The sequence below is a fragment of the Mytilus galloprovincialis genome, chromosome 2 (assembly GCF_965363235.1).
Source record: "Mytilus galloprovincialis chromosome 2, xbMytGall1.hap1.1, whole genome shotgun sequence".
Lineage (NCBI taxonomy): Eukaryota > Metazoa > Mollusca > Bivalvia > Mytilida > Mytilidae > Mytilus > Mytilus galloprovincialis.
Window position 1 is genome coordinate 18,382,865 of NC_134839.1, and position 16,502 is coordinate 18,399,366.

Sequence of the window (16,502 nt, forward strand, 5' to 3'; positions counted from 1 at the left end):
ATGTATAGCTGACCCATCTCTGCATTTACTCTTGTAAATGGCACACTATTCCGATGTATAGCTGACCAGTCTCTGCTCTTACTCTTGTATATGGCACACTATATTCCGATGTATAGCTGACCAGTCTCTGCTCTGACTCTTGTATATGGCACACTATATTCTGATGTATAGCTGACCAGTCTCTGCTCTTACTCTTGTATATGGCACACTATATTCCGATGTATAGCTGACCCATCTCTGCATTTACTCTTGTAAATGGCACACTATATTCTGATGTATAGCTGACCAGTCTCTGCTCTTACTCTTGTAAATGACACACTATATTCCGATGTATAGCTGACCAGTCTCTGCTCTTACTCTTGTAAATGGCACACTATATTCTGATGTATAGCTGACCAGTCTCTGCTCTTACTCTTGTATATGGCACACTATATTCTGATGTATAGCTGACCAGTCTCTGCTCTTACTCTTGTAAATGACACACTATATTCCGATGTATAGCTGACCAGTCTCTGCTCTTACTCTTGTAAATGGCACACTATATTCCGATGTATAGCTGACCAGTCTCTGCTCTTACTCTTGTATATGGCACACTATATTCCGATGTATAGCTGACCAGTCTCTGCTCTTACTCTTGTATATGGCACACTATATTCTGATGTATAGCTGACCAGTCTCAGCTCTTACTCTTGTATATGGCACACTATATTCTGATGTATAGCTGACCAGTCTCTGCTCTTACTCTTGTAAATGGCACACTATATTCCGATGTATAGCTGACCAGTCTCTGCTCTTACTCTTGTATATGGCACACTATATTCCGATGTATAGCTGACCAGTCTCTGCTCTTACTCTTGTATATGGCACACTATATTCCGATGTATAGCTGACCCATCTCTGCATTTACTCTTGTAAATGGCACACTATATTCCGATGTATAGCTGACCAGTCTTTGCTCTGACTCTTGTTTATGGCACACTATATTCTGATGTATAGCTGACCAGTCTCTGCTCTTACTCTTGTATATGGCACACTATATTCTGATGTATAGCTGACCAGTCTCTGCTCTTACTCTTGTAAATGGCACACTATATTCCGATGTATAGCTGACCAGTCTCTGCTCTTACTCTTGTATATGGCACACTATATTCCGATGTATAGCTGACCAGTCTCTGCTCTTACTCTTGTAAATGGCACACTATATTCTGATGTATAGCTGACCAGTCTCTGCTCTTACTCTTGTAAATGGCACACTATATTCCGATGTATAGCTGACCAGTCTCTGCTCTTACTCTTGTATATGGCACACTATATTCCTATGTATAGCTGACCAGTCTATGCTCTTACTCTTGTAAATGACACACTATATTCTGATGTATAGCTGACCAGTCTCAGCTCTTACTCTTGTATATGGCACACTATATATTCTGATGTATATGTTAGCTGACAGTCTCTGCATTTACTCTTGTATATGGCACACTATATTCTGATGTATAGCTGACCAGTCTCTACTCTGACTCTTGTATATGGCACACTATATTCTGATGTATGGCTGACCAGTCTCTGCTCTTACTCTTGTATATGGCACACTATATTCCGATGTATAGCTGACCAGTCTCTGCTCTTACTCTTGTATATGGCACACTATATTCTGATGTATAGCTGACCACTCTGCTCTTACTCTTGTATATGGCACACTATATTCTGATGTATAGCTAACCAGTCTCTGCTCTTACTCATGTATATGGCACACTATATTCCGATGTATAGCTGACCAGTCTCTGCTCTTACTCTTGTAAATGGCACACTATATTCTGATGTATAGCTGACCAGTCTCTGCTCTTACTCTTGTAAATGGCACACTATATTCTGATGTAAAGCTGACCAGTCTCTGCTCTTACTCTTGTATATGGCACACTATATTCTGATGTATAGCTGACCAGTCTCTTCTCTGACTCTTGTATATGGCACACTATATTCCGATGTATAGCTGACCAGTATCTGCTCTTACTCTTGTATATGGCACACTATATTCTGATGTATAGCTGACCAGTCTCTGCTCTTACTCTTGTATATGGCACACTATATTCTGATGTATAGCTGACCAGTCTCTGCTCTTACTCTTGTATATGGCACACTATATTCTGATGTATAGCTAACCAGTCTCTGCTCTTACTCTTGTATATGGCACACTATATTCTGATGTATAGCTGACCAGTCTCTGCTCTTACTCTTGTATATGGCACACTATATTCTGATGTATAGCTGACCAGTCTCTGCTCTTACTCTTGTATATGGCACACTATATTCTGATGTATAGCTGACCAGTCTCTGCTCTTACTCTTGTATATGGCACACTATATTCCGATGTATAGCTGACCAGTCTCAGCTCTTACTCTTGTATATGACACACTATATTCTGATGTATAGCTGACCAGTCTCTGCTCTTACTCTTGTATATGGCACATTATATTCTGATGTATAGCTGACCAGTCTCTGCTCTTACTCTTGTATATGGCATGGTTTGTGGAAAAGCAGTTAATATCTGTTTGTTTAAGTCTGATTTTAGCTAGCAGGAGATCACCCCCAAATCAATTTTGATACAAATTAACCCCTGCTTGTTCATAAGCTGAAGAAATGAATTCTGAAGCTTTTTATCGATATTTCTTTCAGAAAATTGTGTAAATGACATCAATTGACAACAAAAGTCATATACAGTGGTCATTAATGGACAAGAAATTTGTTAAAATAATGTGAAGATTGAGTCATATCCTTTATAACTCTACCAGTAAAATATATGTTGAAAAATGATTTATTCACCCTCTGTATGAATGTTATATGACATGTATCAAATTATTTTTGACTAAAAATGTTGGATAAATTGATTCATTATAAAGTTTTATCTATTTTTGTCTCCATTCAAATTGTGAAAAGAAAACTTTGTGTATCTAGGCTCCTATGATATGTGTAAATCTTTGAGGTGACAAAAGCTGACAAGTGGAAGGGGGTTCTTTGAAGGAAGGAGGATTTCAATGGTGTTTATGTTATCTCGATAGATCTAAAAATGTCAATATCGTGTCGTGATCACAAATACATGTACACCAATTTCTTCTGGGGAATGTTTCCTTAATTTACTTGTTGTCCACAACATAAAGAAGTTAATATTGAATGAAAGAAGAATTTATAAAGATTGAATAGAAAGTCTTACGTAGATAGGGAAAGTGTTGTCCGATTTATAATTTATAGTAAACATGATCAAACATTTTTGAGCTTTGTGAGTCACTTTTTATGAGGAAATGATTGTTTATTTTATTAGTTAAAAAGCAAGAGTGGAGATGCATGTTCACACACTCAAGAAATATTCAGTTTTTCATTTTTTAAAAAGTGTTTTGAAATTATTATCATCAGATAAATTCTTTGAAGTCTCATCAGCATACTTTTTTTTCATACAGATTTATAGAAGTTTCACTAAAAATTATACATTATTTAGTTAAACCACAATTTCAATACACAACATGATATTTTGATAGTGAATCTTTTTTTTATTGCAACAAAAAAATGTTTTATGAAATTAGGTGAAAAAGAATTCTATCTAGATTTGATTTTACGGGAGATATTGAAAAGATATACAGTCACATAAACTCTACTTTGACAATATTGTAAAATATGTGGGATTTTAGATTTATTCAACATTTATGAATATCTGATGATTTTTTATCCACTAATTTTTGTAATAGATAAAACAAGCAATAACAAATAAAATAAAGCCAATGACATCGACAGTAAAGGTTACATGTAAGTTGTTCTGGTATATTTCAAAATTTCAAAGTTATTTGTTTTGATGCACCTAGAAGGCAGTTGTGAAATGTGTGAAATTTCTTCAACCACAGTATTTCCATTCATTTTACACAAACAAAGACCTTTCAACTTTTACAATGATTCAATCAGAAAAGTTTGGCTGTTCCTTTATTTTTTTTTATAAGAATGCAAGCTTATACAGAGGAAGAAAAATTCACTCGTTTAATGAAACACTTAATTTTTACATTCAAAGTCTTGAAAATGTTTATTTTAGACTTTTTTTCATTCATTTTCTTGCAAAAACAAATAAAAAGGATAAAGGGTTTTTTTTTGCCGTCTCAGCCCATTTGAAATTTAAAAAAATAAAAAAAATCCCCAAATTTGAAATTTAACTTGTAAAATCCAATGTTTTTCTATTCCTCTGTCATCTCTGTCTGTAACCTAGGTTTATTTACATGTAAATACGGTACTTTTAATATGAGAACAGTGGTGACAGCAACATATGTTTTATGATTTGGCGAAAAATTCAATCAATTAAATATAGTTTTAACAATGTAAATGAATAAAAGTTACGTAATTCAATATCCCAGATTCAATTTTCGTCCGTCTTGTTCTATTGTGTGGAGCATGTTTGTTGTTGGAGATATTGTCAATTCTGAATGGGTAATATTTAAACAGATTTAACCGTCTGAACAGATTCACACTTTTATAATACAGATAAGCTTTAAGCTGATCTGTAGGTGTACGAGGCTAGTGTTTGTTTGCCTCCCTCCATACCTCATTATCTACGGAAACACAGGTGTATACCATTAGTTTAATTCCTCATTTTTCTATCCAGCACCTTGGAGATTATGAGGGATCTAAGTCTGTCAACAAAACCTGTTGTATGCCATACTTTTCTAAATACGACCTATCGAGTGACTGAATCGGACGTTTCGCTTAAACAAATAGTAAAGATGTTACTTAGATAGATTTATCAAAATATTACGGCAGATAAATATTTTACTCTGTATGTATCTGTCATGAGAGATTATAGATAATCTAGGCTGTATAACTGTCAAGATTAACAGATCAACATTCTTAGGTTTGTCACCAAAAATTTAGTCAAAAGTTATATTGTAAACTAGAAAATTTTGGATGCTTTTAGTCTTTCAGTGACATGCATTTAAATTTTTTGTAGATGTTTATCTACTTGATGAAGGAAAGAAAAAGATTTTTTTTTTTTTTTTTTGGTCTATAGATGATACCTATTGTATCTGTTAGGTGAATGACAGAAAAAAAAATATTTTAATTTATTTCAATTTTTTTGGTCTAAAGATTTTGGATGCTTTCAGTTTTACAATGACAAGCATTTAATTTGTTTGTTGATATTTATCTGTTAGATGAAGGACAGAAAAAAAACATACTTATTTTTTGGTATATAGAAGAGAGAAAAATGGATGATTTTAAAGAAAAAGGAAAGTTAAATTCAGAGAGGCAGAAAATATACTGGAACAGTTATCTCAAAATTTTCTTTTAGTGTTAAAGTCGAATTGTTCAGAATTAAAAAAAAAAAAGAATTTAAGCATTTTAATATTCAGAATTTCTTGGACCTTGTATTTCTTTATTTGTACTTGATTAAAGAAAATATCATTGTTTAAAAACAATTATCATGTTTCTATTTTATACTTAATGTAATGAATGCTACTAGAAGAACAATTTTCTGTTTATTCAGCTGTCATTTTACTAGAAGATAGTGTTGTCAACCTAGAGACATACATATAGCACTAATGATGGAATACATGTGCTAGAGATTAAGGGCATTTGCCTCCCATGTTTAAACTTTCTCAATTTTTCATATCCAGCCTGCTTTATCAAAGGATAGGCATGAGAAATATTGCATAGCAACCCTATTTTGTCTCAATATTTTTATAATCTCTAATTTATTTTGGATAATATGAAATAAGGCAAAGTTGACCTTATATGGATTTGACTATTCATATTTTTCCCCCCAATATAAAATTTATCTGTTTTTGTTCATTTCATATGAAAAATCAAGAGATACTCTTTTCCATGCCAAAATTTTGCAATTTTTATCAGCTTAAATCTCAAAAACAAGCAATCTGGCCTATTTTATTTTTTTGTAATATGGATTATTAATAGGTAATGTAGTTAATTTCAAATCAACCACAAACAACTTGAAAGCAGAGCTTTAACTGAAAGGTTGAACAAATTTTCTTTTATAAAATAGAAGTTTTATGAAAATTATATAATTTGAACATTTGAAAATCCTGAAAAATATTGTGCCTCAGTTTATTAGTCCATGAGCCTGTCATCAACTCATGATTATAACAAACCTTTAAAGAATTTTCTTTTTCTAAATTTAGAAATTGAAGTTTTCAACTCCCTTAGGCAAAGTTGACCTAAGATGTATTTGACTATTATCTTTAAAGTCGTTTTTGGTCATCTATTGTTTTTGATTCTTATATATACTGCTTTGGATGCATCAAATTTTGTTTTTATTATTTACAGAAAGTGACAGTTCCTGCAGATAGTAATTGGAGTAGTACATTGGCTGACTACATTCGTAACAATGACAAACCACTGATTGAATCATGTGATAAAGTATTACGTGGATATGAAGATGAGTTATTGCCGTGTGAGTCTGTAGCTGAAGTGATGGATGTTCTAGGTAAGTCCTTTATTAATAAGGCATAGGGTGTGTTGATATGATCTGATGTAAACGTCAATACATAGATCAAATGATGTAAAAATGAGATCGTTACGAGTAGAATCACAGAATTTGTGTTTTGAAAAATATTTCTATAACGCCATTCATTTACTGTGGATTCATTATTATTCGTTGGATACCAATTTTCGTGGATTTCGTGGGTACCGGGAAACCACGAATTTAAATATTCAACGAATTGCAAATTTTTTAAAGGAATATATACATACTTTGTCAAAACCACGAAATTAAATATCCACAAATATGTAAGTTTTCATCAAACCACGAAAATTGGTACCCACGAAAATAAATGAATCCACAGTACTTTTCAAATATTTGTGGGAAAAATGTCTTATCAAGATAGTATTGCATTTTAAGACCTAAGCTGATATAGAATATGGCCATTGCTATATAAGACAAATATTAATGTTTGTATTGTCAATGTCTTTCAAAGTCTTATAACAAAAAGTTTACAACAAAAAAGTTCAGGTGAAAGTAAATTGTAAAGGATGTAGATTCACTGAAAATTAAAAGTTGGATTATAAAATTACCAATCCCATTACAAAACTATTAAAGAATTACTTTCAGAAAATGTAAATATAAGCCATGTCTTGATTACACATAGTGACTGTGTCGTCATTAATTTAATGTGACAGATTTTAATGAAATATAAATGCACATCTGAAACATTTTGGGCTAAATAAGAGCTATCATAGAGCTGACATTGCATCAGCAAAAATATCTTTTTGCCAGTGAACAGATAAATAAAAAATATACCTCCTGTGTGAATACCTTTTTGAATGACGGTTGTACTTTACAGTATAGCTAAGCATTTACATTCTAATAGTCAATAATTTGCGTAATTTCTATATTTTACTGGATTAAGCTGTCAAAACTGATAAACCTAAGAAAAAAAAAAAATTTTAAACAAAAACTGCAACTAAGTTTTATTATAGTTCATGAATTAGAATTTTAATTTTGCAAAGTAATGTTAGATTTTAATGCACTGAATGTAATTCAAACTGATCATCAATATTTTTATTATTGTGAAAAATACAATGAAATAAGTTTGGCAATGTATATTTTGATGCATTTTTTGTATTCAGCATTTCATTAAATTGCATTGATAATTCATCCTTTTTTTTATCAACAATAGAATGCTTCAGAAATTAATCTTCCATCCCCTTTAATTTTGATGTGCAGTTTTGTAGATGCTTGAAAAAGACATGTAGAAATCAATCCAAAATAATGAAGTTTCTATAATGCACCACAATAATTAATTTGTAATAATGAATGCACACTTAATCTATGGTATTTTTGTGTTCACTGTAAGTAATATTTTAAATGATATTTTGTAGGTTTGTTATCAGATATACCAGACTCAACAGCCTTTATGACAGAACTGATGAGCTCCATGCCATAAATGTAGACTTTGTTTTAGTGTATGCTTCAATTAAAGACGTTTTTTTTTAATTTACCACATGTATAAACTGTTCTGAATTTTCCTTAATACAAAATTGTTCTGAATTTTACCACATATATATTGTTTTAAACAAAATATGCCTCAGAATTTTACTTTAACAAAGAAAATTTCAAAATATTACAAAGCATGAAGATGTTCAAAATTTTACCACCATAACATTATTCTTTCATTTATTAACACATATAACATACAGTTCAGAATATTACCACTCATTAAAACTGTTCAGATTTGTAACACAAAAGAATTCGAAATTTAATTTGCAGTATGCTCTTTATATATGTAGATTATATTACTGTATCCCCATGCAATATGATATTTGTACTCATAGATTATTATTTGATTGTGTTAAAGATGGTCTCCTTGGTTTATTTGAAATTTGGAATTATTTTCAAACTAAAAGAATCTTTTAATGAATTAATGTATATTTATTTAGGTCAAATTAATTTTCTGATATATTGTTGCTTTTATTGTTTGCATAAAAGAGAAAATATTTAATAGATAAGATAATTTAAAATATGATTTAAGAAAAGTAATCAGTATGTGACTTTATAATATAGAAGTGCTATAGATTCTGAAATAGCTGCCTTTTAGGTTCAGTTTTCATAATCCATTTACAGTTTTATATGATTAATAAAATACAAATCGGTTTCCTCATTATTGATTTTGGTAATACTGTTGATTTTTTGTGTGGGCAAACATCTACCAATTTTAGAGTATTGAGAAAAAAAAAATTTATAATGGATTTTGTTTGTCAAATAAAGATTACATATAAGCCAATAGAACAATTATAATTCATTGAATGCATAAATTAATGGTAGACCTTCAACCATTAAATCATTGAAAATTAGTGACAATATTGAGTCAACAGAACTTTAAAATCTTGCTTTTACAGCATCACTTTTTCTTCAGATAAGTTTGAATTTAATATTATGTGTTATACTGTCTGTGAAAATATTTTGGGTGTTGCAAATGAATGTGGTATTTTAGATATGCTTTTATGTTATTTCAGTAAACTTTAAAATTCAGAAAATAATAAAAGATTTTATGTCATTGATAAAAGAATCTGCTTCCTCAGCAATGTTTCACTGTTTGCTTATTGTGATAAAAGCTTGATAAAAAAGACTTGTTTTTATTGAATGCCTCTAGTATATAAGTAAATGAGATGTGGTAGGATTGCCAATAAGACAACTATCTATTAGAGTTGGATAAAGTGGATGCTAGCAACTTTGGTAGTTTAGGAATTGGTCCAGAGGTAAATTTTGACTAAATACTTTTGTGTTTTGTCAGTGATGGACCATCTGTAAAACTTTTAAGGAAAAAAAATTGTTCTGAAACCACAGTGCCTCTTGAAACTTATCTTGACCCTCATTCTGGAGGTAGAGAGTAGATTTAAAATTTGTATGAAATTCCTGCCAGTAACCACACATGACTGTCATTACTAAAAAAAGAAAAGTAGTTTAGGGTTTAACAGCAAGGAACCATCCTGTAACGGGTCAATTAGTACCAATCTATTGTAAGTTATATATTTGTACATTAACCCGTGAAGATGTAATCAATAAATAGACTATATGAATGATTATTATGTATACAGATTCCTGAAATGAACCCTTAATTGATTTAAATATATAAAACTATTGGGAGAAATTTATTGTTATTATTTAAACCATGACAAAAGTAAAAGAAACTTGTCAAAATATCCATAAATAAAATCCTATTAAATTCTATGAAAGCTTTGCAAAAAGAACCTTATTGAAATTAAAATATCCAAAAATGTTGCTTTTTCTCAGATGTTTTCTGCTGAGATATATTGCCTTTTGTGCTAAGGTTGCATAAACCAAACAACTAATTATTCCTACCTTGTTTAAATTAAAGGTCTACAAAAGGATAACTATGCTCATACAATTTGCTTATGCCCATATCACTCAAAAAACTAAAGATAGAAATTTTTATTTGCAATTGAACAATGTTGAGTTCCTAAAGTTGATAATAGCTGTTTATGTTTGTTTCTGATGATCCTCTATTAAAGGAATTAATGCCTTTGTAATTTAGCAGTTGGCTAGGACATTTAGTCGACCCAACACTTCTACGTTTACAGTATTCCAAATGACAATAACAGGAAGATTTTGTTCTACGAGCAATACTTGCTACCCTGTGCTTAATGGATTAACAAAACAATTTCATTGCATAGCACATTGCTTTATTGTATTTCAGCCTATCATAATGACAAACGTTCTCCGAAATTTCTTACAAGCACACTTGTACCAGTGCATGCTAACAACATAGCTGCCATAGTGATACAGTTTTCGTCTTGCCTCAATAAATTTCTATAAGGTCACTTGAGAAGGCTACACTATCGGTAAGTCAATTGTATTGAGTACAGTTCTATTAACATTGGCACATATCATACCATAGAGATTATGCCTTGGTCAGATTCGATTGATTTGGAAACTTTTGATATTCTTTATCAAAATTTCACTGGCACAAAGCTTTACTGTGTCAACAATTTGTATATGTCATTCTGAATTAACCTACGATGACCATTTCACACAAGATCAAGGATTTTGTTTTAAAATGTTTTGTACCGTATTCAGCTGTGTATTATACGCAGTAATGTATAGTCCGCATCCCCTTAGAATCGTGAAAAAGGTTTAGTAAACACAATATGAATTTTCACACACATATTACAAAAGATACATTATTGAAATAGAAACAGGAAAGTTTATGGATTCATGAATATGCTCATTGAATGATAAATCAGCCAGTGTTAAGTTTAGACTTTGCATAGTAATACATTTTTTTTTTTATATTTTCGACTTGACAGTCAGTTTTGCTCTCCACTTATTGCAGATCATTCAAAACGCTGACCCTTTTTCAAATATCTTATCAAGCTAAATTATTCAACTGGTCGGAAATTTTAACCAACTGCTGTAGAGAACCACGAATTACCAGATGTATGAAAAAGTACTTCATCAAAAGGCAAACACGTCCCTTCCCCCCCCCCCCCCCACACTTGAATCCGCCTATGCCGCGTGATATCAAACGAATTCAAAAATAACTCATATTCCTGACTTGGTAAAGGCAGTTACTCGTGTAGAAATAGTTTTATACCTATTTAATAAAACCCTCGCACGCGTATGACAGTACGGTATAGAAACATCCTTTGAATATCGGCTTGATATCTTAGTATGCAATGGTAGTCTTTCAACGTCAAGAAATTTAGTTTAAACTTGGACAGAAGCTTCTGAAAAATCAGGAAACCCCCAGCAAAAGTAACAATTTACTGACTGATAGGTGTAGTTCATTTGCAGTCAACATTACATTTTAACATCGACAATAGTAGTCGAAACACTGTCGTAAACTGCAGGAAAAACCACTTGCGAGTATTGTTATAGCCTGTTTGCTATTTTCTGATGAATCATAACCAACAGGAGAGGAGGAGTCTATGAGTTGTACCAATTTGTCAGATCAAGCTTTCAAATAAATATGTTTTTTTTTTAATTAACCATGATGATTACGCAATTCAACTTTGATATGTGATACATAAATTGAAATAGCTGCATAAACATTTAATACAAATGAATTTTCGTTTTAAAAAACAGACGTGATACACTTTTGATTTAACAGTTGTTATTAATAATTAAGACTTAATTAAAACTGCTTTCTCTAATATGCTCCAGCGTGGGGATATCATTATTGTTTGATTTTCAAAAAAGTTTATGTAGTTAATGTATAACGAGCATTTTTATACCATTCTCGAATAACTAAGGTGTAATAAGCTTTTATCGTTTAATTAAATGTCGCGACATGTTGACCTACAATACACATAAAACAACTGATAGTCATTTTTTTCTCAATATGAAGCAAATTACAATCCTGTCCTTAACATTCTGCATGTACAAATACGGGACAGCAATCGAAATAAAAGATAGACACGTAAATGTCAACTGTAGTCTGCAATAACAGACAACTAATTACAATTTGTCAAACTCAATCCCCTCCCCTCCTCCTCCCTCGAGTTTACAAAACTGTATAAATTTACGATAGACGATAACAAAAACCCGTCAACACTCCTCAAAGGACAACAAAACATCGAAACAACGCACAAAAAGGCTGAGATTTAGGATTTTTAAAACTACCTCGACCAAAAAATTTAACCAGAAGCGGACAGACGGACGAACGGACGAACGGACGCAAAGACCAGAAAAGTCATAATATCCAAAAGTGGGGCATAAAAATGTGTCATGCATTTTTAGGTAAAATAGTGACCCGTCTAGTTTGAAATGTCAAAAAGAAGTGGGTCTGAAGCTGTCAAATAAATGATAAATGATAACACACACTTGTCCATATTTTGAGAGATGATAGACAAATATCAGCTACGCAATTCAGGCTCCCTTGAGCCTTAAGACGAAGCAAGAGTATCTACATACCCCCCAGATTGTTTTTTTTTTTGTAAGCATGGTTAATTGTATTTACGAGTATTTACCCCACAAGCGATTATTTGTTTATTTTAGCTTGGATGTTTATATATGAGGACGGACCACTCGTAACCTCAGGTCTATAAGTTATAACCGTACCATCAAGTTTCCTTCGGAACAAGACGCTAACACACACACTTGTCCTAGGCACTATCAAAGATTGCTTCTTGTAAGTTAATGCTGCAGATCTAAGTGTGGTACAATTTTTCTTTTTTACTGGGGAGACTTTTACATTTCTTGGTCGGGCAGAACATCCACAAGCTTGACAAGTCAATTTAACACTGATTATCGTTTATGACATTTTTAAAATCTGGTGTAGGAGATAATAATATTTCTCTTGCAGATGAAACCGCTTGTAAATCTCTGGGATCAAAACAGTAAAAAATATATATTGGGTGATGGAAGACTGACGGTTACATTAATGTTTCCTTTGATCTCATGTTTGTAGTCAATAATACAGACACTCACTTTTGTTTTTTGTTTTAAATTAGGTATAAATGTGTTCAATTACTCTTAACAAAGTTGACGTTTGAAAATGAAAATGAAAAATTAATTTTAATTAATTGTTGTGTCTGGAACAGTTAGACAATTGCTATCGCTTGAATGAGGAAAATCTTCGCTTTCAAATGACAAAAGAAATAAAGAAATACACACACACAATAACCCTCAATGAGTTCCGTGATATTGAAATAACTTTCTACTCCACAAGCACAGTCTACACAGCTACTTTAGTACAAGTAATCTTGATGTACAGTTCTAAACATGCATATCAAATGTACATCTGTGAAGCTGTATATAAACTACATCTGTATAAACAGTGTATATCTGTTTAGCTGTATATAAACTGTTTGGCTGTTACAGTATATAAACTGTACATCTGTAAAATGTACATAAACTGCACATTTAAAAAGTTGTATATAAACTGCACATTTAAAAAGCTGTATATAAACTGCAACTCTGTAAAAATGTACATTAACTACATTTTTTTATCTGTGTAAGCTAAACATATAGATTCTACCACTGCATCTTGTGTTAAACGAAATCTACGCACAGTTTATATACAGCTTTATAGAGCTGTAGTTTATATACAGCTTTACAGCTGTACAGTTGATATACAGCTTTACTTATGTACAGTTTATATATAGCTTTACAGATGTACAGTTTATATATAGCTTTACAGCTGTACAGTTTATATACAGCTATACAAATGCACATTTGATGTGCATCTTTACAACTGTACATGAAGATTACTTATCCTAAAGCAGCTGTGTATGCAAGGACTTACTATACAAATTCTTGGTCTATGGAAGGTGCGAATCGATTAAACCGTTTCTTATGTGGAGTCATATAGAAAAAAAAACATTTTTTGCAACAATTTAGTATAAGAACAAAGACGTTCAGTCCGAAATTAATTTACACAACAAACAGAAGATTTTTGTGTATTACCCGATGATTAATAAAAAAAGCGTGAAATCAATTATTATCAATCTTTCACGGCCGTTTTTATGGAAAAAGTCAAATTGACCAATTGAACCAGCAACAAGATAACATTTCTCTATGAACATATTAACTGTTAATATATCATTTAGATATAAACAAAAATTTAGTCTTGAAATATAATCAGTATCAAAATATAAGAAAAAGTGTATGTCTTTGTTAAAATTTTACTGCTACGGGTTTTTTTTTTTTTTTTTTTTTTTTTTTTTTTTTTTTGTAAACACACAATTAAATGCTATTTATTCTATCGTAGCTGCGGTATGTTTTTGTTGTAACTATACATTTCATGTTATATGAGGTAGCAGTTTTACACCACTACTTACTGTCCAAATGTATTTTTGAGACATCATTCGAAAACCTTTATTGTTCTTCAAACATAATTTTATTTGAGTAAAGTTACATGACGGATAAAATTCAGTCTTTCTGTTGATTTATAACGTTATTTTTGTAAGTTTTAAACGACTCCCCCTTTTTTGAATTTGCCTTGGAGTTCGTTTAAAAAAATATTTGAAGAATAAAATCAAGTCATAATGTATAGACCGAAATTTTCGTTCAAACTGTTAGTATCGATATAACATCTCAGAATAAGTGTCTATATGCCCACTTTTAAAATTGCATTTACGATAAACTTCCTACGTGATAACTGTATAAACGGTGTTAAACCATAAATACAATTTTTAATACATTGTATAGTGTTTGTGATCTTTTTTAACATGTTTTATTTCGCAATATTTTTAACTGAAGATTGTGTTTATAGTCATGTTTATCTTAGAAATGGGTGTAAAAGTTATGTAGCATAGACCGACCCGAATTTTTAAACATTATGTGCAACGGTATTGTGATTTATAACCTAATTTTGTACCATATACTCATCATAGATAGATGTCAGAATTGAAATATTGAAAAACGCCAGACACGCGTTTCGTTTATTTAGTGACGCTGAACAAAAAATAAACAAGAATGTGTCCTCAGTACACGAATGCCCCACTCGCACTATCATTTTCCATGTTCAGTGGACCGTGAAATTGGGGTAAAAACTCTAATTTGGCATTAAAATTAGAAAGATCATATCATAGGGAACATGTGTACTAAGTTTGAAGTCGATTGGACTTCAACTTCATCAAAAACTACCTTGACCAAAAACAGACAGACAGACAGACAGACAGACAGACGGACGGACGGACGAACGGACGGACGGACGCACAGACCAGAAAACATAATGCCCCTCTACTATCGTAGGTGGGGCATAAAAATATGATTAAAGTACAAAATTGAATGGCATTAGAACCATATTTGGTTTTGCCAAATACACTTATTATACATCTAAGGTAACATATTCCTGAGTTGGAACATAATCAGGATCACGTAAAATTAAAAGTTTCACTTAATCAACAAACAAAAAAGCACAGTTATATATATTACAGTTAATTAACAGGACATATATATATTACAGTTAATTGCTATTAATAAGTATTGCAATATGCATTTTGTTTAAATTAATTATCAGTATTTAGTTCTGATATAATCTTAAATCAATCCTAATTCTATCTCACTTTGATAGTTTTTCATATGTGACGTCATGCTGTTTCTAAATTTCATAAATTCAAATGTGGCATAACGTTTGTACCTTTTCGCCATCGTATGTGACGTCACATTTTTGTAATTACGTTGACGCCTGGACTAATTCGGGTGTGTCTATTCTGTGTTAAACTTTAATAGCATTATGTATTCGGGTTTAGTTTTCTGTAATTAGTTAATACTTCAGTTTCATTATATATATATATCTCTTTCATATTCATTTGTTAAAATTTACTGTTTACAATTGCATGAATTGTTCTATATAATAAGGATGTTCTTATCCCGGGCATAAAAACAATGCCGTATTTGGCAAAACCTTTTCAACTTTTGATCTTCAGTGCTGTACAACTTTGTACCTTTTTCACTTTCGATCTTTAATATCTGGGCGTTATGTATTCGGGTTTAGTTTTCTGTAATTAGTTAATACTTCAGTTTCTTTATGTATATCTCTTTCATATTCATTTGATAAAATTTACTGTTTGCAATAGCATGAATTGTTCTATATAATAAGAATGTTCTTATCCCGGGCATAAAAACAATGCCGTATTTGGCGAAACCTTTTCAACTTTTTATCTCCAGTGCTGTACAACTTTGTACTTTTTTCCCTTTCGATCTTTTATATCTGGGCGTCACTTGTAAGTCCTGGGTGGACAAGGCGCGTTTTTGGCGTATTGAATTTTAAACCTGATGCTTTTTGTTATCTATTAATCATGTTTTTCTTTGTCTTATATGTTCTCCTATTTATTTGTATTGTAGTCCTGTAATATTATGTTGTCATTTCAATGTTATATTTAACTTTGCCATTAAAGTGCGAGGTTTGGCATGCCACAAAACCAGGTTCAACCCACCACTTTTATTCCCCTTTAAAAGTGTCCTGTACCAAGTCAGGAAGATCGCCATTGTTATATTATTGTTCGTTTCTGTGTGTGTTGCATTTTAACGTTGAGTCGTTTGTGTTTTCTCT

General features: G+C 31.6%; 1 protein-coding gene across 1 annotated transcript in view; it reads left to right on the forward strand.

Moving 5' to 3' along the window:
• The window catches only part of LOC143063039 (E3 ubiquitin-protein ligase UBR4-like), a 149,388-nt gene extending 141,276 nt beyond the window's left edge, over nucleotides 1-8,112 (forward strand). The window contains exons 117-118 of the mRNA XM_076234952.1: nucleotides 6,310-6,469; nucleotides 7,864-8,112. Coding sequence (XP_076091067.1) covers nucleotides 6,310-6,469; nucleotides 7,864-7,928 — 225 coding nt within the window. The 3' untranslated portion in view covers nucleotides 7,929-8,112. The remainder of the gene's footprint in view (nucleotides 1-6,309; nucleotides 6,470-7,863) is intronic.
• The last annotated feature ends 8,390 nt before the right edge of the window (nucleotides 8,113-16,502 follow it).